At 46.5% G+C, this 25708-nt stretch overlaps 1 protein-coding gene across 1 annotated transcript in view; it reads right to left on the bottom strand.

The window, feature by feature from the left end:
* Window positions 1-640: 640 nt before the first annotated feature.
* LOC139059971 (uncharacterized) overlaps window positions 641-25708 on the bottom strand; it is a 141508-nt gene continuing 116440 nt past the window's right edge. The window contains exon 3 of the mRNA XM_070538635.1: window positions 641-776. Within this exon, the coding sequence (XP_070394736.1) occupies window positions 674-776 (103 nt within the window). The 3' untranslated portion in view covers window positions 641-673. The remainder of the gene's footprint in view (window positions 777-25708) is intronic.

Raw genomic sequence — 25708 nt, forward strand, 5'->3', positions numbered from 1 at the left:
ATTTCATCCTTTTATAGCCTTCTCGAAAATCGGCTATGCCCGTTCACTCTTCAATCACCACCACTGTCATCCTCGTTCACGTTGTTACGCGTTACATTTTTCGTTGTATCGCTCGTTCCATGTCCCTAATTTATTCCCAAGCTTCTCAACCTCCAAATTTCACACCGATGGGTTAGTACAAGTAGAATACGATTATTGTACACATCTTTTCCAAGGATAGCGGTAAGCTACCCGTCATGATTTGATAATGCCTGCCTTATGCACTCAAACTCATTTTTATTCTGGCAATTTTCTTCTCATGGTCATGATCCTTTACTACGATTATTCACTAATTAGTGCATTTATTATGGCTTCTAACGACCTTCTGTTTATTTTTCAAATTCCTGCTACGTGTTTCTTCTTTTTCTTCCTACTACCACCAGATTCATGGCATATCCACCGTAGTCGGCTGAGTCGTAGCAGCAGAGAGCAACCCATCTTAACCTCCGAATATCTGTGGCAGTCTGGGCATACACTGGCTGCATGCAAGCTGACTACAATGCAACGCTACCGCGTCTGAAATGGGACGTTGCACGTATCACCAGATAGGTACAGAAAGAAAACAACGACGTTTTTTGGATTTATTTTGCTCTGCGTCAAGTGGTTCCGTTTCAGGCTGGCTTTCAGTGCCAGTTCACTGGAAGTCCATGCAGCCACGGTACATGTTGTGGCAGTCGTGGCCGCGGATGCCCATCATGGCCGAGTCCAAGTGGGCCATGCTCTTATCCACACCATTTCTGCAAAACAAAAGAACCGCGTGGCCGCAGTTGCACGTTACTGTCACATATTACGAATGTCTCAATTGCCCAAAACCACCATTACCGGTGCTGAGTTGTAGAAACTCCGCGACGGACAGTTCCTCGCAGGAATTCCGAATGGAAATATATTTGGGAGCCAATTTAGTAAAAAAAATGGCGTTAAAGGCCCCGTTCCGCATTGAGCATGCCATCCGCGGAATCGAACCTGAGTTGGCCGTTAGAGAAACGTGTCTGCGAATCACAGAGCGGTGCGCTGCGTTACTAGCATCCGCGTAATGGGTAACCCGGGGGCAGGGTATGAAAAACAACCAGCAAGCTCGCCTTAGTGCATAGCGTTCGCAGGGAGCGTTTCCCGGTAATTGTGGGCCCTTTTGATGCTATGGCATCCTACTCTTATAGGCGAGGCTTAAGAGAAAGATTTAGCTCGGGCACAACTCCGACGCGGCCTAATCAAATACATGTAAAACGCGAAAATGCTTTTCTGAGATAACCCCTAGACCAATTTTAATGAAATTTGCTGCATTTCAGAGAGAAAGTTATATTATAGTGACTGTTGCAAGCGAAATTTCGACCTACGGCATGAATGTTGTTACAATAAATTTCAAAAATTTGAATATTTGGAAAAAATAGAAGCACGAACTTTACAAATTCATAGCTCTAGAGAAAGAACAGACATCGCGGTTCTATAAACGGCACCCATTAGATAGATCATTGAGAGCGGACAAATTTTATATGCTATTCTACATCCTATGTGAATGATTTACGTTGTGTACAATGCTTCTTCAAAGGCTGTGTTTCCATATTACTAAATTTGTTGAGGTTTCATGTCTAACAGATCAATTTTGTCCGCTTTAGATGCATTAGTAGGTGCAGTTCACATGTTTGTGATATTGTTATTTATTAATGAGTTACAGAGTTGTAAAGGTGATAGTTTCGTTTTTCGAAAATTTTCTACTTTTGCCAATTTTTAATAAACATTTGGTGACATAAATCGAAAATTCGAAATCAGTAGTCACTAGATTGTAAGTTTTTCTTTGAAATGCCACAAACCTCGTCAGATTTGGTGCAGTTGTTGCCGATAAAAACGAATTCTCTTTTTACATGTATTTAGATATAGGCAACCGAGCTAAAGCTTCCTCCTAAGAGTCTCCCGAATTTTTCGCTCTTGCGTTTACAGTCGCGTCACACGTGCGAACTATTAGTGCTGCCAGGCAAGCCAGCAGAATCACTGAGAGCTTGTGCTGACCAGCGAGGCTATCAGGAGCTGTTAAAATCTTCGTCTCATTCTTGGCACTTGCCATTGGTAGGTGTATTCTCGTATCGCCTCCAGTTATTAAAAACAATTACAGCAGAGCGCGTCTCACGATGACTGTCGATGGTGACGCGATAAGTACTCCAGCAATTTAGCGACACACGTACTTTTGGAGTGTGGTTTGCTTAAATACGTTATGCAGCTAAGAGGAAGCTTTAGCTCGGCTGCTCCTATTAAATACATGTAAAACGAGAATTCGTTTTTCTCGGCAACCACGGCACCAAATTCGCTAGGTTTGTTCCATTTGAAAGAAAAAGGTAAAGTCTAGTGACTGTTGGTTTTGAATTTTTGTAATTGGATGCTTAATTTTTTCTAAAAAATGGAAATAATTGAAAATTTTCAAAAAGAGAACTATCAAGTTTACAACTCAGTAACTCATCAACTAAAACGATAATGCAATTCTGTGAATTGAATCTTATACCACATCTAAAGCCAACGAAATTGATATATTACACATGAAAATAAAAAAATTAGTTATATTGAAATACAGCTTTTGCAGAACGCTTGGAACAAACGTCATAAATCCACGTAATATGTAAAATGACGTATCGATTTTTTACGCTTTCAATGATCTAATTGATGCCGTTTACAGAACCGGGATATCTTCTCTTGATGAAGAGCTATGAGTTCGTGAACTTCTTGCTTCTATTTTTTTTCGAATGGTCGAATATTTGCAAATTTTTTAAACAAAATTCGAGCCCTCAATCGAAATTGTGCTTCCATGAATCATTAGAATTTCACTTTTTCTCTCAAATGCAACGAATTTCATTGAAATCAGCCCAGGGGTTATGTCAGATGAACGTTTTTTGCGTTTTACATATATTTGAATGGGCTGCGTCGGAGTTGGGCCCGAGCTAAAGCTTCGTCTTAAGTAAACGATTGAATGACAACAGCATTATTACGATGACATGACGAAGTGGTGATGACATGAATACACTGAGTTCGGAGATGACAGCATGTATACCATGGGATGACATTGCTAATGTTATGGCGGTAGACAGCGCGACAACGATGGCATGACGACAAAGGTACGCGAACGGCTCTGAAACGAAGATTCCATGATGACGACGGAATGTCTCGGTTAGCATGGCCGTGATGGAACGAGCACGACGCCATCATGGCGACTGTATGGCAAGAAATGCACGAAGAAAATGCAGTGACGACTATATCAAGGTATGATGACAATGAGATAACGAGTGTACGACGAGAATGGCGTAAAAACGACTGTTGCAGAACCTGTATTGCGAAGACGGCGTAACAACGACGGCACGATGAGAGTCGGATGACAAAGTTGTAGTGACGATGATGACACGATGGCATGACAGCAGGTGCTTCATAGCGACTGTCTGACAACGACGCACTGACGACCATGGAATGACAACGGCGGCCTAAACACGAATAAAAACAGCGTAGTTATGGTACAATGACGAAGAGAGACTGGCGTCCATAGAACGATGAAGACGGTATGTCGAGGGACGTTGCTGAAGTGGTGATGATGGTAACAGGACAACGCGACGACGATGGTGTGGCAATGCCTAGACGACGACTGCGTCAAAACAATGGTGCGACAACGATGGCATGATGGGAGTCCGATGACAAGGTTAGACGGTGGCCATGGAGCAACCGCAACGGCATCAATACGGCGGTATGGGAACGAATACATGACGAACCATTATGTGAGGAGGATGCACTGATGACGATGTCATGACAACTGTAGGATACAGCGAATGTATGATGACAATGGCGTGACTCTACGAAGCCTGTTACGATGACAAGTGACGACGATGACACGAGGAGAATAAAATGAGGAAGCTACAGCGACGACGATGAAGAGACCACCTGGGCATCATAATGGTGGTGGGATGGCGAGTACGTGACGGCTGTGGGATGGCATGACAACCACGGAATGATGAGGGTCGGATGATCGAGGCGGAATGACCTCACTTCACTTTTATTCCCTTGAAGACCCCTCAATTGGGGTATTACATAAGGGCTGGGGTTTACAAATGTTCATTTTAATTAGTGGCCACATGAGTTCAATGAAGAATATTGTCACGAGAGAAAAAGCCAGTCAGTCACTTCTAAGCGAACGGCTGTTTACAGTTCGTTTTTGCAGCAGCTACCATGCGCACTTCTTCCTCGACTTCTAGCGTAACTAGTGCATGCCTGTACCCCGCCCTCCAAACAATAAAAAATAAATAAAGTTGGGGAGATGTTAAATGCCACAAGGAAAAAATAAAAGAAGTGAGAAAGACAACGGACGTGTCGACAGAGGCCGCATCACAAAGTTTGTGGGTGAGAGTCAGCGCGAATGGCAGGGATTTATCCTGGTAACGTGAACAATGTCAGAGGAACGTGGTCTACGGGAGTGGTGCGAAGTGTCAGCTGGAATAACTTCGTAGTTGACAGGACTTAGACGACGCACAACTATGTAGGGTCCAAAGTATCGGCGCAATAATTTTTCTGACCGGCCTCGTTGACGTATTGGGGTCCAAACCCATACAAGATCTCCCGGGTCGTATGTGACGTCTTTATGGCATAAGTTTTATCGACGAGCATCTTGACTTTGACGGGATAGAATTCGTTGCCGCGCAAGGTGCCACGCTGCTTCGGCACGCTGAACAAAGGCGTCTGTATCTGATGCGGTAGGTTGCGACGAAGTTGGTGGGAGCATCACGTTGAGCATAGTGGTGACGTCGCTTCCGTAGACCAGACGAAAAGGAGGAAGCCCGGTGGTTTCTTGTAGGGCAGTGTTGTACGCGAATGTCACATACGGGAGCAGTTCGTCCCAATTTTTATAATACGTGGCAACATACATGGAAAACATATCCGCAATCGTTTTCTTGAGACGCTCAGTTAAACCGTTAGTCTGCGGGAGATACGCAGTTGCCGTACGGTGCGTTGTTGCGCTCAGCTGCAGAATATCTCAGACCAACTGGGCAGTGAAGGCCGTACCACGGTCTGTGATGACGAGAGCAGGAGCACCATGTCGAAGGACGATATTTTTGATAAAGAAGTGAGCAACATCTGAAGCAGTAGCTCACTGAACGGCTTGTGTTCCGCAGTATCGAGTGGGGTAATCGGTGGCGACAACGATCCAGCGGTTATCAGCCGAAGACTTGGGAAATGGGCCGAGTAAATCCATTCCGACTTGTTCAAAAGGTGAACAAGGAGGTCGGACAGGCTGAAGGAGACAGGCTGGTTTTAGTGGTGGAACTTTGCGACGCTGGCAATCTCGACAACTTCTGACGTACTGCTTCACAATTTTTGTGAGTTTTCGCCTATAGTACTTCTGCTTGATCCTCGCGAGAGTATGCGTGAAACCAAGATGCCTGGACGTTGGTTCGTCGTGGCATGCACGTAGAACGTCGTCGCGGAAAGTAGCGGGAAAAACGAACAGGAAAACGGTTGCCGTAGGGTGAAAGTTCCGCTTGTATAGGATCTCGCCACGTAGGCAGAAAGAGGACAAGTGACGCGCGAACTGCCGTGGAGGGTGTGGGCGGCTTCCTTCAAGGTATTCAATCAAGGGCTGGAGCTCGGAATCTTGCCGTTGCTGTTAAGCAAGGTTTAAAGACGAAAGAGTACAAAGAAAACCAGAATCGTCGTCAGTATCTAGTGGTGCGGGTTCGACGGGGGCGCGGCAGAGACAGTCGGCGTTAGGGCGTTTCTGGCCAGACTTATAGACGATGGTCACATCAAATTCCTGAAACCGAAGGCTCCATCTTGCGAGACGGCCTGAAGGATCGTTGAGATTTGCCAGCCAGCAGAGAGAGTGGTGGTCGCTGACGACACGGAAGGGGCGTCCGTACATGTATGGGTGGAACTTCTGGATAGCCCATATGACTGCCAGACATTCTTTTTCAGTTGCTGAGTAGTTTTTTTCAGCAGCAGACAAGGGTCGGCTGGCATACGCAATAACGCGCTCAACACCAGCTTGAAACTCTACGAGTGTCGCTCCGAGACCAACGTTACTAGCATCAGTTTGCACTTCTGTGTCAGCCTCGGTGTCAAAGTTACCAAGGATCGGTGGTGTCTGTAGACGTCGCTGAAGGTCGTGGAAGGCATCGGATTGTGCCGGGCCCCATACAAATGTGACGTCGTTCTTGATGAGTCGTTGCAAAGGTTCGGCAATTTCACAAAAATTGGGTACAAAACGGCGGTAGTACGCACAAAGCCCTAAAAATCGGCGGACATCGTGTTTTCTCTTCGGTATCGGGAACAGAGCAACTGCCATGGTTTTGTCAAGGTCAGGTCGCAAACCGGTGCTGCTGACAATATGACCTAGAAATCTGAGCTCCTCGTAGCCAAAGTGAAATTTTTCGGGCTTCAGGGAGAGGTTGGTGGCGCGGATAGCTTGAAGAACCGCCTCAAGCCGCTGGATGTGTTGTTCAAACGTGGTGGAAAGAACAACTACATCGTCTAAGTAGAGTAAACACGAGTTCCACTTGAGGTAAGATAAAACTGTGTCCATCATGCGTTGAAATGTGGCCGGAGCGGAACGCAATCCAAAAGGGATGACCTTAAATTCATAGAGACAGTCGGGTGTTATAAACGCCGTTTTTTTCCTGGTCCTGTTCATCAACATCAATTTGCCAGTACCCACTACGCAGATCCTTTGAAGAAAAGTAACGGGCATGTCGCAGGCGATCCAAGAAGTTCTCAATTCGAGGAAGTGGGTAAACGTCTTCTTTTGTGACCTTGTTCAGTTTGCGATAATCGACACAGAATCGTAGTGAACCATATTTCTTTTTAACTAACACAACAGGTGAAGCCCAAGGACTTGTCGATGGTTGAATGACATCATCGTCGAGCATTTGTTTAACTTGATGACGAATAGCATCCTGTTCTCTCTGCGACAGGCGATAAGCGTGTTGGCGAACAGGTTGGACGGTCGGATGAGTGATGATTCTGTGTTTGATTAAAGGAGTCTGTTTGACCTTTGACGTGGTGGCGAAACAGTCGCTAAATGACGATAGCAGAGTGAGGAGCCTCTCCTTCTCGTTTTGGTCCAGCTGTGGGTTGACGTTGATATGACTGGTCAAGTCCACATCGCTGGGTTCCGGAATCGAGATTGTCGTTACCGAACCACAGGCGTTGGACTCGGCCACCGTTTCAAAGTAGTCCATGGTAGTGGTGGTAAGTAGGCCATGTGGGCCGTCCCACGCTGTCAGCACCTTGCGTAGCCGAGTTGCCAGTGAGGCACTCATAACCGAGTAGTCAGCTCTCGTATCGACAAGTGCAGTTACCGGATAACCATCGATGGAAGCAGTAATAGCAGCAGAAGGTTTTTTGCAGTTTCGAATGAAGGCGTCAGCGGTACGTCGCGAGGGGATGGCGTCGGCGCAGGATATTTCGCGGTTCGCATGACAGCATCCTCACCCCCGGAGGTCACCGTTTTCAGTTTCCCCGGCGCGGGCTTCCACCGTTGACTCCAGCGGAATCAAAGGCGGGTCGAGCACGGTTTGGTGACGCGTACCGACGAGGTGAAGGTGACCGTGACTGTCTTCGCTGTGGCGCAGGAGGAAGCCGGTTGCTTTCAAAGTATTGCTCGATTTCCTGCGGGCGTTCGCCATAGCGTGGGCAACGGGCACCCGGATGGTATCCCAGCAGACTAATCCATTGGTACTGGCAGTCGCGATACATGTGACCAGCCTCCCCGCAGTGATAGCACAACGGACTGTTGTCGGGGGCGCGCCATGCTGTAGATTTGCGCGGACCAGGATGAAAGGGTGCTTTCGGATTCGTGCGGTGGATCGGACTTGGGGAGCGTCGAGAAATCCCAGCAGGCGGCTGCGAAAAACGGCCCGTCGATGGCGCGCAAGCCCGAAGAGCATCCGCGTACGAGAACGACCGGGTGGATGTCTGTTTTTCCCTTTATTCATTACTTCTCTCCACCTTGCGGGTTTCCGCAGAACTACTACGTCAAACTCTTGCCTTTGCTTCGTGTTGTCGACAAATTCGACTTCGCCCTGCTATCTGCTAGTCGCCTGGTTAGCTCAGATGGCAGAGCGGCTGCCCCGGAAAGGCGGTGGTCCCGGGTTCGAGTCCCGGACCAGGACGAATTTTTCTTCAACTATGAGGCCTTTCTTTCGAGGAACCCGTATGGGTTTCCTTTATAGCAATTGCTACGAACGGGTGGATGCCTAATTTTCCCTTTATTCATTACTTCCATCCACCTTGCGGGTTTCCGCAGAACTACTACGTCGAACGTGGGAGGTTCGGGTCGTGTTGGTGGCGAGGGATGAACCACTTTGCCGATTACTTCCCGAATGACATCCGTAAGAACCGCGGCACTGGGCGGTGCCAGAGCCGATGCATAGGTCTTCTGCAGTTCTCCTCGAACAATTTGCCGTATTAGCTCGGTAAGGGACTCCCTGTCATCATTTGCAGGTACCGGAGAGCATGCAGCAGTCATGGTGGTCGGGCGTTCATACTGCGAGAGCCGCTGCCGAAGCATACGTTCCATGACTGTTGCCTCGCGAACGAACTGAGAGACTGTTGTAGGAGGATTGCGCACGAGGCCCGCGAAAAGCTGTTCCTTTACGCTTCGCATTAACAGACGCACCTTCTTGTCTTCTGGCATTAGTGGATCGGCCCGACGGAACAATCGCGTCATGTCTTCGACGAACATGGCGGCGGTTTCGTTTGCCATTTGGAACCTCGAAGACAGTGCCTGCTCGGCTCTTTCTTTCCTTTCGGGAGTGCTGAAGGCTTCGCAAAGCAGTCGGTAAAACTCCTGCCAGCTGGTAAATGAGGCTTCGTGGTTCTCGTACCATACACTTGCCGCGTCTAAAAGGGAAAAAAGACGTTGTTCAACTTACGGTGATCGTCCGAGCCGTTAAAGGCGGCTACCCGGTCGAAATGGTCCAACCAGTCTTCAACGTCCTCAAAGGCGTCGCCATGGAACGGGTTAGGCGTGCGAGGTGCGTTGAGAATGCATGCTCCGGCAGCATTTGGGATCCCCTCGGTTTGGCTTGCGGTACTTGTTGACATCTTCCTCACGGAGCTTGCCAGGGGACTGTATTGTGGTGGAACACCTTGAAGGCGACGGCTGCTTCGATATATTTCTGCCGTCCCCGAGGTACTGGCGTCGGTAGCTTCCGTTACAGGACCCGTAGGCATACGATGGATGCATACCCCGCACCTCCACCAGTTTGTCAAGAGAGGAAAAGCCAGTCAGTCAATTCTAAGCGAACGGCCGTTTACAGTTCGTTTTCGCAGCAGCTTCCACGCACACTTCTTCTTCCTCGACTTCTAGCGTAACTAGTGCGCGCCGATATTGGTGTTAAGCTTATCAGCAAAGGTCGTTGAACAGGGGATTTCACATATGTGACGGGATAGGCCATTCCAGTCGGTTGATGAACGGCAAAAGAAGGTTGCAGTGAAGGTTGTAGTACGCCGGCCGGGATGGGTTACTTGCAAAGAATGCCCTGTACGCAGGGAATGGCGAGGGTGTGGGGCCGACACAAATGCTGCATGATGGAGCAAACTGTAATAAAACTTCTGAAAGAGGATTGACAAATCAATGCGACGCCGAGATGATAGCATGTTTAAGGCGGACTGTGCTTTTAGTTCTACTTAAATTGAGGACGATGCAACCAGCTATGAAAAGTTGAAGGATAAGGGATAAGGGATACGTTAAGGCATAAGAAAACAGCAGATTGGGTGAGGGAGCAAACGCGAGTTAATGACATCTTAGTTGAAATCAAGAAAAAGAAATCGGCATGGGCAGGACATGAAATGAGTCGGGAATACAACCGATGGTCATTACGGGTTACGGACGCGATTCCAAGGGAAGAGAAGCGTAGCAGGGGGCGGCAAAAAATTAGGTGGGCGGATGAGATTGAGAAGTTTGCAGGAACGACATGGCCACAATCGCTACATGACCAGAGTAGTTGGAGAAATATGGGAGAGGCCTTTGCCCTGTAGTGGGCGTAACCAGGCTGATGATGATGATGTTGATGATGTACTTTTAGTAGTGATACGCTAGTGTTGTAAGAATACGAAGAATGAATGAATCTTGCCGCACGATTCTGTATTCTTTCAAGTGCATTGATAATGTAAGTATGATGCGGTGACCAGATGGGGGATGCGTATTCAATTTTCGGACGTACGAGCGTCTTGAATGCTAGTAGTTTGACGTGTTGCGGCGCATGACGCAGATGGCGTTTTAGGAATCCCAGTGTTTGGTTAGCGGAGGCAGTAATGCGCGTTACATGAGCACCCCAGTCTAAGTCATATGAAAGGATAACGCTGAGGTATTTAAATGTGTCCACTTTTTCTAAGGTAGTACTAGTAAAATGATGCGGTTAGTATAAGGGCTGATGGCGGCTAGTGAAGCAGATTACTTTACATTTATTGGCGTTAAGGGTCATTAACCAGTTGTTGCACCGACGATGAAATGACTACGACGGCATCATAACCTCGAGTACCTACCTTGTGACCGATGCTCTTAGACAACTTGGGTCACTGGGTCGGCGTACAAAGCATGACGATGGCGGCATAACGAGAGTCAGGCACGACGCAAGAATGATGACAATGGAACGACTACTACGGCATCACAACCCCGACAAAGACTGGTAGGCAATGTAACAACTGAATGGGCCACTGAGTGGGCTTACAAGGCTAGATGGATTCAAAACGAATGAAGTAACCGAAAAATGCTAATCGCATTAGAAGAAAATTGTGTGTTGAACGGCGGCGTCGAACCTCTGCCACCAAGCGGAGCCGCCCGGTATTCAAACGCTTAATTCACGATCACGCTTTTGTTTTCCATAGTGCTGGTAAGTATGAGAAATGTCATGCAAAACTTACTTATATTTCACGCTGATTTATTTGTCGCGTTGCGTCAAGTTCGCACGGCACTGTGTTGTTAGCCTGCACAATCTCCGGGACCAGCACGCTACGAAGATATTGTGTGACGTCCTACTGGCCTCATGATTGCCCAAGCTAATTATGCCTTAGTGTTTCTTCGCTAGAGTACACATCTTATGTTTTTTTTTTACATACACCACATGACATTGCCATGAAAACGTTCGATTTCACAGCACGTACTCACTGATGACATCACAGCATGTGCTTCTCTCGTTCATGCTCATCCCTTACGTATGTAGAAGCCAACCATTTCCACGTAAGTTCGCGTGGAATGTCGGGCGTAAAAATCATGCCATTGCCTCCATATGATTGTCTTCAACGCGGTCGTCGCAGGCACATATGTGCACGACCCACACGCACAAATTTATAAACATGTTGTTCCACCTGGTATGACTTTTGCAGTGCTCCAATCAATAATAAATAGCCAGGCACCTGCAAAATACTTCGTGTAACGTCGATTGCCAAAGTGCGCCGGATCTGTACTAATTTACTCTTCTTGGTATGAACTTCCTCTGAACAAAGGAAACTACAATCCTGCGCTATATGCTCCAGATTCACAGGTGTTCGCGCATAGCCTTCGCGCATTAATTTATTTACTCGTTTTGTAATTTTCATATTAATAAAAAAACGCCCTAAAGCTATGTATGCATATAGCGGTATTAAGTACGCTGTGCTAAAGTTAGCACTCCAATTTTATATTCCTACTTTTCACACACTGGTAGCTAAATTAAACGGAGAAGAATTATGAGGGGGGGGGGGTACTTAAAAATGATCTTTTGAACTGCGAGGTGACGCTGTTCCCCTTCGAAGTTTGTCTTCGAAAGGTGGAAAAAATAAACAATGGTTCAACCGGCAACTCCACTCCTTATTACGGCAAAATAGAAGAATGTTTCGCCAGAATAAGACTAAGAAATAGGATAATCGTTGCATACAGCTAGTTGACTTGAAACGTAGCTTTAGGGAACTCGCTATATCGACTAAACGCACATACTTTGCGAACTTGGGTTAGAGCTTGGTGGATGATCCTAAGGAATTTGGGAAACATGTTGAGAGAAAAGGTCAGGATGACCCGTTTGTTATGCCGTTCCACTGGTACGAAGGACTTGATAATTATGACTCATGTAAGGTATTTCCTTAATTACTTTTCAGCAGTATTACAGCCAACTCATCCAAACATTAGTGGGGTTAATAGGGTTGATTTTTCATTCCACGTCGACGAAATGTCTCAAGTTGCGTTTTGGTGTGACGGATGTGAAACGATTACTACAGTGCTTGAAAACAACGAAGGCGAGTGGTTCGCAGGACATCCCGGCATCATTTCTTCTAAATGCTCGAGCATTGTATGTCTGTATTCGTGTCGCTTATTTGAAAGTTCCATAGATGGCGGCATTCTTCCTGGTGATTCGAAACTAGCGCGAGAGGTGCCCATTCATCAGAGTGGACAGAGGGACAGAGTTGAGAATTACATACCAGAATCGTTTACTAGCATTGCATGTGAGCTTATGGTACACGAGACTTGTAGCTGTAATCAAGATGTGAATCTTGATAACGATAACATTTTTCATCATAGTAAGCATGCGTTTCGGCAAAGTTTTAAAGGGACACTGAAGAGAAAAATGATTTCTTCTGAATCAGTAGATTGCCTGTCTACTACCCCCAAAACACCACGATAAGGCGCTTGGTAAGCCAGAAAAAGCGCAAGAACGAAGGACGCGTGGCGATGCCCCAATGAAGTTCCCGCACCTTGTTTCTGTGACGCCATGCATTTTGAAGGTACCTTCTAGGGCCCACATAATTATATAGAGGTACAGATTGACTACATTGCGTCCTAAAGAAACGAAATATTCAACATGGCAAGTTTCCAGAATCCTTACTCAGCTAACGCGGGCCGCATTTAAAAACGTACTTTGGGATCCCTGAAGTCACACTGACGTACCGGCGTCGGGGTTTAGGCGCCAAATTAAAATACTGATATTTCGACCTTCATTTTCTCGTCTAATAGTCAGACAATTATTTTGAAATGACTGCCTGCAGTGTTCGCACCATTGCTTTATTGGTCCAAACTGATTTGCAGTTTCGCCTTAGTGCCCCCTTAAGCTTGAAATGCTTTTAGCTGCAGTCATCAGCGACGTTCAAGAGACCTTGAACCAAAAGCCAGAGCCATTAAGCCTATTTTTTGTTGGAGTGGAAGTGCGATTTCCATCGTTTGCGACGAATATCTCAGTCGCAGTGCCGACCCCCTGATTTTTCGGCATCGAGCAACCAGCTGGTCGCTCAGTCGCACCGTCACAGTGGTAGCTGCGATTTTCCGTCGAAATTGCGAGGAGACTATTTCGCCAATTTGTTGTGAGAAATAGCGTCTCGCTTCGCTCAACAAGTGCCATGCGCGAAGAGGTCATCTGCTGAATTCGGTACGTACGCGAAGGGAGAATAAAAAAAAAAACTGGAACTGCATGATTCCATTCTACCATTTCTATGCGTTCGTTGACACCCTACGCAGCAAATGAAGTGCATTTTTATGTTTGCTTCGTACACATTTGAGAGTTGCCATGAGACGACATGACCTTTTGGGGTCTACATAATTTTCTTTTGTTGAATAACATACAAGAAATTGTGCATACGGAGCAGCTTAAATAATTTCAACGCTGGCAAGGGCAAATGACAATACAGGAAAATACCCTAAATTTACGCGTTGTGCAGAACGCGGTGCCGTTCAGTTGCATTTTCTTGTGGGTTTTCAAGCGTGAATTTCCCGATGCGCCTTGAAAGGTTATCTTACCTCATTTACTTATTAACCTTGACAGAGCAAACGTGTAGGCTATCGTACTGAATTTTCAACGATAGCATTAACTCCGTGGCTTGGATAAAGAGCGTCGTTAATTTGTTTTCGAATATTTCATGACCGTTAAGTTGCATCTCTTATCTGTGGAATCTTTTTCTTCCACAGAAACCAGTGAACATTCAATATGTTCCGGACTTTGTATGCTTATTGCATCTGTATTGACGTTTGCTCTGAACGGTAATTAACCGCATAGTTTGTAAATTACGTAAATTATTCGCTTGCTATAGTGCCACAACGTACCTTCCTGCACCATCATGTAGAACACCTGCAATGATCCTAAAAGCAGGCAAACGACCTGTTCTTGCGGAGATGAAACAGTAGAAGAGGACACGTTAAAGAAAAGTAAATCAAAACTGTGCAGTTAAGTTAGCCACTTGCATCTCTTTTTGTGAATCTTTGAGTCTTGTAAGTACAAGCGGTTCTTGCACGTTCATAGCTGGTCAAGTGCGCAGAAATATTCATGCCTTACATGTTTCTCATGCCACTTTATAATAGGTTCGTGATAAGATATATTAGTCTGTAAACCCATATAACGATATGCGCCTTGACTACTATCTTTATAACTAATGAAATACCATGCTACTTGCTACAACATATCACCCTAGGATTTAAAAAATGAATTCTGCATTATAACTATACACAACATGTGGTTTATTCAATAAAAGGCCACAAACTGCTTTTTCGCAATGACAAACTTATTCCAAGTTTCACCTACATAACAGGCAAGAAAAAGAAAACGAATGTGCAGACAACAATATTGTTGTTCAATTTATTCACCAGCCACTATGACTGCTAACACAAGGAGAGGGGTCGAATTGCCAGCCATGGCAGCCACATTTTGATGGTAGTCAAATGAAAAAAAAAGCTCTTGTACTTAGATTTATTGAAGCATCATATATTAAACCCTTAAGCTTCCAAGGTATATTGCATAGGGTGCCTGCTTATGCAAAATCTAACATAAATTGAAAGCGAAGTGCACAATTGTAAAACAAGAATTTTTCCTGATACTTTGACTGTGTAAACATTTATTGCATCAAACTGTATTGTGCAACAGTACTGCACAAATAAGCATGATCAGGCATAGCAAGTACTCTGTAAGGGAGCTGGTCCTACAGATGTATAAATATGAAGACATGAATGCTAATACTACACCACGCACACACCGCAAAAAAAACCTTTTTCAAGAGTTGTCCCTTCTACCAGATGTCAGCTGGTCATTAGCAGCAGAAACTTTGCTACAGGGCAGTTTGTAATGCCTCTTATGAAAGAATGAAGAGCGTGAAGAGGCTTTAAACAGCAGTACCTCATGCTATTCTAAGAGGAACGAGGAGCCAGAAAATTTCTACTAGGGCTCTTAAGTTCAATGGTAACTTTTGGAAAAACAGAACATTGGAGGTGAGAGTTGGAGGCACATTTGGCCAACCCAGATAAACAGCAGAGGCATACTACAAAAAGTACTATAGTTTATGGGAAAGCTATCTTATACAGAAATCAAGAATAATGCAACAAGCTCTCGTAAACACTACAAACTTTCTTGACCAGTTCGGCCTCCCACTTTCTGATAAGTCAGGTTACATCGACGTCGGAAAAAAAGGCTATAATCAAGAACTATCACAGATAGCACATTGTGCTGCACATACCTGGACAAGTATACCCGCAGGTCAACATCGACAAATCCTCAGCTATTGTAAGACCATGCCGGCAGAACCAGCACGTGGGTGAAACAATTATGCCATGCCTGGAAGCAAATTCTACACCTGGTGAACAGAACAATATTGAAATAATGGTTGCTGGACAAGCGAATATTGTAAAGTATGAGTTACCAGAGCGAAAAAAAAAAGATAACACATCGAGTAAATGCACCGGGTAATAACAGGTCTTCCAACTTTGCCATGTTTGAAGACCTCTATGAGAAAGGGCAAACAAACAAGCTCTTATACAGAGTACAGCTGCAGTCTGCAGCACAAATTTTTTGCCTCAAGTGCTCAGAACCTGCGCCCAAGATACCATGCCAGCTAGCATACGAAATGCAAAGACGACTACCCCTCCCTTCAGAAACACAACCTCAGGAGCACCTGAACTTGAAACGCAACAGGCCGATACCGTGCAATATGGGGGCGAACAATTAGGCCAGAAGACTATATGCGGCTTCCAAACACACCGAGGAGGCTGCTAATCATGAAGATGCAAGCAAACACCAGGCACATATAGTACACTTATGTGGCAATAGCAGTGTAACAGTAGGGTGACACTACATAATATTAAACCTCATACAAGTGACTGCCATTCCGGGTCATCTTACACCTAGAAGAGCCGAACTGAAAACAATCAAAGCAGCACTTGCAGTGCAAATTCGCAGGCTACAACACCCTTTAGACCTGCATGGATTCACCAGAAACTGTCGGGACCTGCATATTGCACGAGATTGTCAGAAAAATTAGGAGATTGACACGGGACACGGGACATGGCCTAAAATTAAATTACAGGATACATAGCCATGCATATATTCGGGGACACAAGTGGGCTTATGAGCCCAACATAAGAACTGAAAACTGGACGAGTTGGTGTGCATTCATTATTAGAAACTTGAACTAATCCAAAGAAAGGCTATCCGATTTGTTTACAAAAAAAGCTTTCGACATTCGACTCGCCAACTGAACTAATGAATTATAATAATATTCCTACACTTGAATCGCGTCAAAAAATTGCCGCTTGAGTTTCCTTCACAGTTGCTTAATGACAAATTGTCACTCGACCCTGCATACTATGTAAGTCCACTAGTAACCAGACCTACTCGCCAAAATCAACAATACGCTGTAACCCCCTATTTTGCCCGAACAAACCTATTTAAATACTCTTTCTTTCGACACACCATTAATGACTAGAAATACTTGCCTTTATGAACGTTGTATCATGATTGTTTACTTTTTGCATCAGCATTATTCCCATATTGTTGCAGCATTTCGCTGAATTCAGATTATTTTACTTCCTGTGATCTAATATCTTATTTTATCCCCTCTGCATGAACTTCGTGTCCGCAGTATGTAATAAATAAATAAATAAATAAATAAATAAATAAATAAATAAATAAATAAATAAATAAATATATAAGGGGCAGAAGTTTGATGTGGGCGAGTTGGTTTTGCATACTTGAAGAACTACTCTTTTAGTCCGTGTCTTCGTAAAGCTCTTTTCATCAACTAAAGCGCAACAGATAGACAACCTAGAAGAATGAAGCACTCTGTATATTCACTTCGTTCTTGTTCATTGTATTTCTATTGCACTGTAGCTAAATGTTTCATGATGCTGCAGAAGACAAGAGCAATATCCCCGCCCAAGGCCCCGATTTCACATCAAAATGTATGCGCCCACACACACACACACACATAAATGTTGCAAGGGTGCATAGCATGACACAGTACCAACAGGATGACATTAGAGAAGAACGAGGGCAACCTTCCAACTAATGGTCAATGTAAAAATGTAGTGATTTATACAGTTTATCAGAAAAAAATAGGTAGCTTTGCAGGCTAGATAAAAATTGGTGCTTGATGCAACCAAATATAAATAAAAACGCTACAGAAACGAACTATAGAAAAATTCCATGAGCTGGAAAAAAATCATCGCAATCGGCAATCGCGCATGCCAGGACCTTTAAAGAAACACTGTTCTTATTCGAATACACCAACTTACAGCGTGCTTATGCAAGCGCACTCTTCCAGTTTCATGCCATTGGAAAAAGATTTCTTTCTTGGAAGGTAGCCGCATGGCCCCTTGGTGAGCACGATACTTTTTCCACTGGGCTTGTATATTTATTTTATGTTGTCTCTTTCATGTTTTTGATTATGCTTGGTTTCATCAAGCACTAGATTTTATCAGGCTTTCTTGCTGTAATACTTTCTGGTAACCTTTAGGAATCTGCATTTTCACAATAAACATTTTACTTAGAAGTTATCGCACCCTAATTTTACTTCTTCACACTGTAGGCTCTTGCACCATTGCCCACATAAAAATTATATAGGATAAGCAGAAGCATCATAAGGGCCATTATAGTGACTCGTTGCCATCTAAAAAAATAAGTAGCCTGACTGCAAGCAGCACCAGACGACACATAGGATCGAACAAGTAAACCGACGTGATCTGACAACCGAAAGATTAATGTAAACGCCGAGTAAATGCTGTCTGACAAGCAATAAACCGAACATACACAAACAGGAGAAGCAAAAGTTGATGTGTGTTTCCTACCAGGAAATGCATCAGTTTCTAACGGAGGCCATGCTGACAAGATTCTCCAGCGTTTATAGATCTACAGCTTCCATAATTTCTCTAGGCAGCAGATCTGCGCAGAATGTTAGCTTCTTCCTCTACAATGCACGCTCACATGTCTAGAATGCATTGTAGAGGAAGCACTTTGCGCAGATCGGCTGCTTCGGGAAATAATGGAAGCTGTAGATGCAAGGACACTGGGAGAATGTCACGTCAGCATGGCCTCAGTTACAAATTCGCAGATGGGTGCGCTTCCTGCTGGGATCTGTATAGACTCAGGTCAGCTATTGCTGCTCCTTTTTGTGCAACTTAGATTTATCGTTGTGAACCAGCATTTACTCGGCATGTTCAATAAACTTTCATTTGTTAGTGCGCCATACGATCGTCTTGGTGTCTAGCAGAAATGTGTTCATTCTTTTTGCAGCGCAGCTGTAAAAAGAGAAGTTATCGAAGCTGTAGGTTCTATAAATGCGGGAGGATCTAGTCCTGTTTTTGTATGTTCCATTTATTGCTTCTCAGCCGGCATTTAGTCGGCGTGTACAATAAAGTGTCGGTTGTGACATCATCTCGGTTTTCTCGTTCAATCGTATGTGCTCTCTGGTGCCGTTTGCAGCCAGGCCATGAGTACGAGTCATTGCATTCGTCTTACGTGACGGATGGACAAATTTCTCGTTGGGTAGGCATAAAAATGCTTATGCATTTAAAACGAAACACTTGTGGTCTGATCCCAGAAACCCTACTGAAGGGGTATGAGCCATCTTTAGGGGGGTATGAGTCATTGCATTCGTCTTAGTGACGGATGGACAAATTTCTCGTTGGGTAGGCATAGAAATGCTTATGCATTTAAAACATATACATCTACGTATTATCGCAGGGATGGGAGAGGGAGCTGGACAGGGTTAAGACAAGATCATGATGACATAATTTTCTCGCAGCGAAGGCGTGGCGGGCCATTGGCTACACAGATAGTGGGGTCGTTTCTCTCTAGCAGCCGAGCGCACGTGCAACAGTCTCTCTCAGGCTTCGCAATAGGTTCAAAAAATGTGTCCGTGTATTTAATAAAATAAAATTTGCAGCCTAGTTGTGTCCCTTGGTAACTAAAGTGCATAGCCGAGTCATAAATATTATAATTAACTCATTACGAAGCACAAATGCGTAACATAATTCAGAAAGACCTTGATGGACCCGCTGGATTAACACAGTGAACCAGTCTTTGTACCCTCCATGATGGTGATGGTGCGAAGTGCGATGTATGACAGTTCAAATAAATAATGTGAGAAAGCCAAACCAAATGTGTGCGCAACCTCATTAAGAAGCACATATGTAACCAAGAATTCAGGAAGACTTTAATAATCCGTCGGAATCAACCCAGTGATAAACACCAGTGCCGCACAATTCAGCTTCGCTGGTTTACCATCGCTACAGGGTGCATGGACGGCAACTTTTCTGTTATTGTTTGTTATGTATTCCATAATGTTGTTTCAGTAAAACACGTTGTTGTGCTAGTTGGTGAATTGTATTATTGCTGTTCTTTTTCTTAATGCTGTGCCCTTCTTCCTTTTGTAACGACTTCTTTATTCCTCCTCATCTAATACTCCAACCTTGCAGCTTGCGAGGTATATAAATAGTTAATTAGCTAAATGTTGTTTAGTGGCGCAAAAGCGGCTCAGGCTATGCTGCGCCAAACACGAGGTGTTAAATACTATTTAATAGGAGAAAGGTTGTGTTAATCTATATTATGTATAAGATGCCAGGGTCGACTAGGAATTTACGCAGGTCAGGTAATGGGGCTATCTAATAATCTCCTAAAATTAAAGCAGGATGTCAATGTTGATGATGTCATTTGATATAGGTTGTGCGAAAGGTTTCGTCCTTGTACTTCGATATGTGCGCAGGTGAGTAATATATGCATGACTGTTAGTGTTTCTTGGAGTTTTTTACATGTTGGCACGTCTTTTTTGTAAGTAGATAATTGTGTGTGAGGTGTGTGTGCCCAACGCGTAGTCGGCATAGAACTACTTCAAAGAAGCCCTCCTAGTGGTTACACGACATCCACTCACCAAGTACGAGTTATTGCGATATAGCTTGTTTTCTGTACAGTGGTCCCATTTATGTTGCCACTTTCACGTTAAGGGCTTCCTAATGGCATGGATACTATCTCTATTGGAAGTGTTGTGTTTATTATGTTTTTGTACGCTGCCATCAATGCGCATCTACCTGCTGCTTCGTTACACGGTATAAAAAATGACTTGGTACCCAGCAGAAACGGATTAATCTCCCGTATGTGTTAAGCGCGGCCATGTATAGTATATCTCCTAGCAGGAGTTCACACTCAGATTTCAGATGTAGAGCCTTCAGTGTACTTAAGCAATAAGTGTATATGACTGTGTTTTTTGTGTTTGCCAGTGATAATCTTTTTAACTACAACCCATACAGCATAAATTTCAGCAGTGAAAACAGAGGCATGTTTTGGAAGACGAATACTTCTTTCCCAATTTTCTGCTAGGGCCCCTACACCCACGCGTTCTTTTGTTTTGGAGCCATCAGTGAAGATTTGCACGTGATTTAGATCTTTGTCCTGAAGAGCACGGAATACTTCTATAATGCGCTCGTGTTGAGTGTCTCTTTTCTTTAATTGTGGCAATGTCCAGTCGCATAACTGTGTGATATCCTAACATGGGGGCAACTGTCGTGGTTTTTTGGTAACCTGGAGGACTTTGCGAGGGATGTCATACTCACAACAATATTGCTCATATCGCAGCACAAGCGGCATAATCATGTTCGGTTTATATTGTAGTTTAAACGTGAGTTGCACTGTGTGACGATGTTGTAGCGTATGTCTTGCAGTGATGAGTGGATTCTGAGTACGCAAGAGAAGGTGAGTAATGCTCTGCGCTGCTGTAATGTGGGTTCATTACACTCAACGTATTGTAAGGAAGATAACGAACGTGCGCACAGAGTCAGCAGCATCGGCAGCATCAAGCGCGCGGCAGAGGCTCGAGCTCGGACACTGCTCTGTGCATCCTAGCACCAGCGGTCGCTACAAACCCCAATAAATCTCCCTTATAAGTGGTGGAGCCGTGGTGGGTAACGTTCCATTCTACGGTCTCGGACGCTACCCTCCGCCATGTCGGACGCCGACCAGCAGACTCTTCCATTGCCACCCGTCCCTTGCGCTGGCACCATTCGCCAGCGGGAATCTCCTATCTTCAAAGGAACCGACGGCAATGACGTTGAAGAGTAGCTGCCGTCTTACGAACGGGTGAGCGTTCACAACAAATGGAACGACTAGGACAAACTGGCCTATGTATCATTCTACCTCGTGGGCGTGGCCATTCTCTGGTTCAGAAATCATGAGCGGGACATCCGACCATGGTCGGCGTTCAAGACGTCGATTACAGAAGTATTTGACCGACCCACCCTCAGGAAACTCCTAGCCGAGCAGCTTTTGCGTACACGCGCACAAGACACGGGTGAGCCATTCACCAGCTATGTTGTTACGCAGGAAGACGCAGACGAAAAGCTATGTACAAGTATATTTACAAGAAAATACGCTGCGCTTGGTCAAGAGGCAACAGCCCGCGCTAGCTTCTAATCGTCGTCGTCGTCTTCCTACTGCTCGGCTCTTCGTCATTGGAAATACTATTCCGTAGCACTACCCCCGGCGGCAAAAGCGCCGTCCCAGAGCGACTAAAGGCCGGAGTCTGAAGCGGTGTAGTAGGTCTTGAGCCTACTGACGTGCATGACATCACTAGATGCCAGTGTAGAGGACGAGGTTGAGCTCACAGGAGCTATTTCATACGTCACAGGCGTCACCTGGCGCAGCACGCGGTAGGGCCCTGTGTCTCGCGAAAGGAGCTTTTCTGAAAGTCCGACGTCACGAGAGGGCGACCACAGGAGCACGAGTGCACCAGGCGAAAAATGTACGTCACGGTGGCGGGCGTTGTACTGACGCTGCTGCGTAGGTTGCGAGTCCGTCAGTCGAGCACGGGCAAGCTGGCGTGCATGGTCGGCAAGGGCGATGGCGTCGCGCGCATACTTGGTTGTTGAGATCGTAGCAGGAGGAAGTGCCGTGTCAACGGGCAAGGTCGGTTCCCGACCATAGAGTAGATAAAATGGAGGAAATCCGGCGGTGTCGTACTGGGAAAAATTATAAGCAAATGTGACGTAAGGAAGGGCAACGTCCCAGTCGTGGTGGTCCATTGAAACGTACTTGGACAGCATGTCGGTAAGACTAAGGCTTAACCGCTCTGTCAGGCCATTGGTTTCATGATGGTATGAGGTAGTCAGCTTGTGTTGAATAGAGCAGGAACGCACAATGTCGGCAATAACTATCGAGAGGAAGTTAGGACCAAGGTCAGTAAGCAGCTGTCGTGGGGCGCCATGCAATGAGATAAAGTCACACAAGAGAAAGTCCGCGACGTCAGTGGCGCAACTGGTAGGGAGAGCTCGCGTGATAGCGTATCGGGTGACGTAATCAGTTGCGACGGCTACCCATTTGTTCCCAGAGGATGACGTGGGAAAGAGACCGAGGATGTCTAATCCAACACGAAAGAACGGTTCCACAGGGACGGTGATCGGCTGTAGATGACCGGAAGGTAGCACCTGAGGTGTTTTCCGACGCTGCCAGGGATCACAGGCAGCAATATAGCAAAGGATGGAGCGAGCGAGACCAGGCCAATAGAAGCGGCGGCGGACGTGGTCGTACGTGCGGGTTACCCGAAGATGTCCTGCAGTGGGTGCGTCATGCATCTCAAAGAGCACAGTCTTTCGTAGATGTTTTGGCACGACAAGAAGAAGATCAGGGCCATCAGGGAGGAAGATCCTTCGGTACAGAATGCCGCCCTGGAGGACATATCGGTGAACGGATGCGTCGGTAGGTGTAGAGCGCCGACGCTCGATGAGTACTCGCAGCGATAGGTCTCGGTACTGCTCATCAGCGATGTTAGCGAAGGCAGACACAGAGAAAATGCCGTCGGAGGTACTACTGTCGGTGTCGTCAGGCTCGTCTACCGGGAAGTGAGACAGGCAGCCAGCGTCCTTGTGTAGTTGGCCAGATTTTTAGGGGACAGAGAACGAATATTCTTGGAGGCGTAAGGCCCAGTGACCAAGTCTTCCTGTAGGGTCTTTCAATGAGCATAACCTGCAAAGCGCGTGATTGTCTGTGACAACGGAAAAGGGTCGGCCATATAAGTATGGGCGGAACTTCGCAACCGCCCAAACTAGGGCCAGACAGTCACGCTCAGTGATGGAATTGTTGCGCTCCGCGGGCGAGAGGAGCCTGCTGACGTAAGTGATAACACGGTCGTGGCCACGCTGGCATTGTGCCAGTACTGCGCCAATTCCGTGACAGCTGGCATCGGTACGGACTGCGGTAGGCGCAGAAGGATCGAAATGGGCCAGAACGGGACGCGTTGTGAGAAGGTCGATTAGAAGCGATAATGCAGAGGCCTCGTTATCGCCACACTGGAAAGGGGCGTCTTTTTTCAAAAGCTCGGTTAGTGGTCGTGCTATGGCCGCGAACGTTTTCACGAAACGGCGGAAGTACGAGCAAAGCCCGATGAAGCTGCGCACATCCTTGACGCACTTTGGAACAGGGAAGTGCGTAACAGCATGGATCTTGCCTGGGTCCGGTTGCACTCCGTTCGCGTCAACGAGATGTCCAAGGACGGCAGTCTGGCGACTGCAGAGATGGCACTTCGATGCGTTGAGTTGCAGATCGGCTCGCCGAAAAACGTCCAGGGCTGCTGAGAGGCGCTCGAGGTGCGTAGCCAATGTTGGGAAGAATACTATAACGTCGTCCAAGTAGCACAGGCACGTGTACCATTTGAAACCGTGAAGAAGGGAGTCTATCATGCGTTCAAAAGTGGCAGGAGCGTTACATCCACCGAACGGCATCACTTTGAATTGATAAAGGCCGTCGGGTGTTCATTTCATTTGGCAGCGGCCGCAGCACCCAGCGAACATAACCACTTACTCTGCTGCCGAAACTGTGCAGATACGACGGAGAGCGGCCTTCAGCTGGATCGTCTGAAGTGGCCCGGCCCCATCGGACGCGGCGGGCTGCCTGGGTTTCCCTGCCACTCGTGACCATTCTACTCCTGTTCTACTGCACGACCGGCTTCGTACGAAATCACTGCTGCTATCATCGCCGCAAGCATCCCGTGCGCCTGCGTGCCTGATGGAGCCATCGACCATATAAATATCGGAAGCACCTGGCGAAGCGTTTGATTTGGCAGCGGCAGCAGCACCCAGTGAACATAACCACTTACTCTGCTGCCGAAACTGTGCAGGTTAGTTTGTACTCGCAGCCTCAATTGGCGAACGACCTCGCGATATCGCCGACTACCCCGCCGCCACTCAGTGGAACCCTCGACGACCATCCCGTTTGCCGTCACCAGGCCGCTACCTGTCACCGCAGTGCCGACCATACACCGGCCCAGCCCGGGGCCGCTCTGCGAGCCCATATCCGGAAAACTCAAAGCAGCAACCGATGGAGGTGCGGTTGCTGTTCGTCGAACTGACGAAGATCCTCCGCCGCCGGCGAAGACGACGAAGAGACCATCTCGACGACGTAATAACGACACGCCGCCATCCCGACGAAGTCAGGAAGCCAAGACTACACCGACGAAAGACGACTTGACGACGCAGCGTTCCAGCTTTAGTTGAACACGACGCAGCCGTGATGTGACGCCAAGACGTAACTGCAACGCCAGACAAAGAACCACCGACCTCGACGTGCGTCTCGACGGCCACGCAGTTACCACCTTAGTGGACACAGGGGCCGATTACTCCGTAATGAGTGGACAAATCGCCACCCATTTGAAGAAAGTTAAAACTGCATGGGAAGGACCTCAAATTCGAACCGCTGGAGGACACCTCATTACGCCGACTGGAGTCTGCACGGCAAGAATTACCGATCATGACCGGACTTACCCTGCCACCTTCGTTATCCTCCAACAGTGTTCACGAGACGTCATTCTCGGCATGGACTTCCTGAACCAACACGGCGCAATCATCGACCTGAAGTCGAAGTCAATAACGCTGTCGGAAGATCAAGCGATACCGCCGGAGAGCCCTCGTAGTCACCACGCCTTGAGGGTGCTCGAAGATCAAGTGAGCATACCGCCTCGCTCCAGCATTGTCATTTCGGTTGGCACCGAAACACCCGCTGACGTAGAAGGTGTCATCGAAGGCGACCAACGTCTACTGCTCGACCGTGAAATTTGCGTCGCAAGAGGGATCGCTCGACTGCACGGAGGAAACACGAAGGCGTTGCTGACAAACTTCAGCCAGGAGTTCAAGCGCGTCAACAAGGGCACGACGATCGCATACATCGAGGAAATTCTGGAAACCAGTAATGCATTTGTCCTCTCGGATTCCGCCGCATCTACCCCGACGACCATGGTTCCCGAGCCAGATTACGTCATTAATCCAAGTCTCCAGTGATTAAGCAACAGCAGCTCAGAAGTCTGCTCTGACGATACAAAGGCTGCTTTTCGACGTCATCGAGGATTCGACAAACCCCAGTCGCAAAGCATCGCATAATAACCAAAGAGTGCGCTCGACCACTCCGCCAGAGCCCTTACAGAGTTTCGACGCGAGAACGCGAAGCTA

The sequence above is a fragment of the Dermacentor albipictus genome, chromosome 1 (genome assembly GCF_038994185.2).
Source record: "Dermacentor albipictus isolate Rhodes 1998 colony chromosome 1, USDA_Dalb.pri_finalv2, whole genome shotgun sequence".
In the NCBI taxonomy this organism is placed as follows: Eukaryota; Metazoa; Arthropoda; class Arachnida; order Ixodida; family Ixodidae; genus Dermacentor; species Dermacentor albipictus.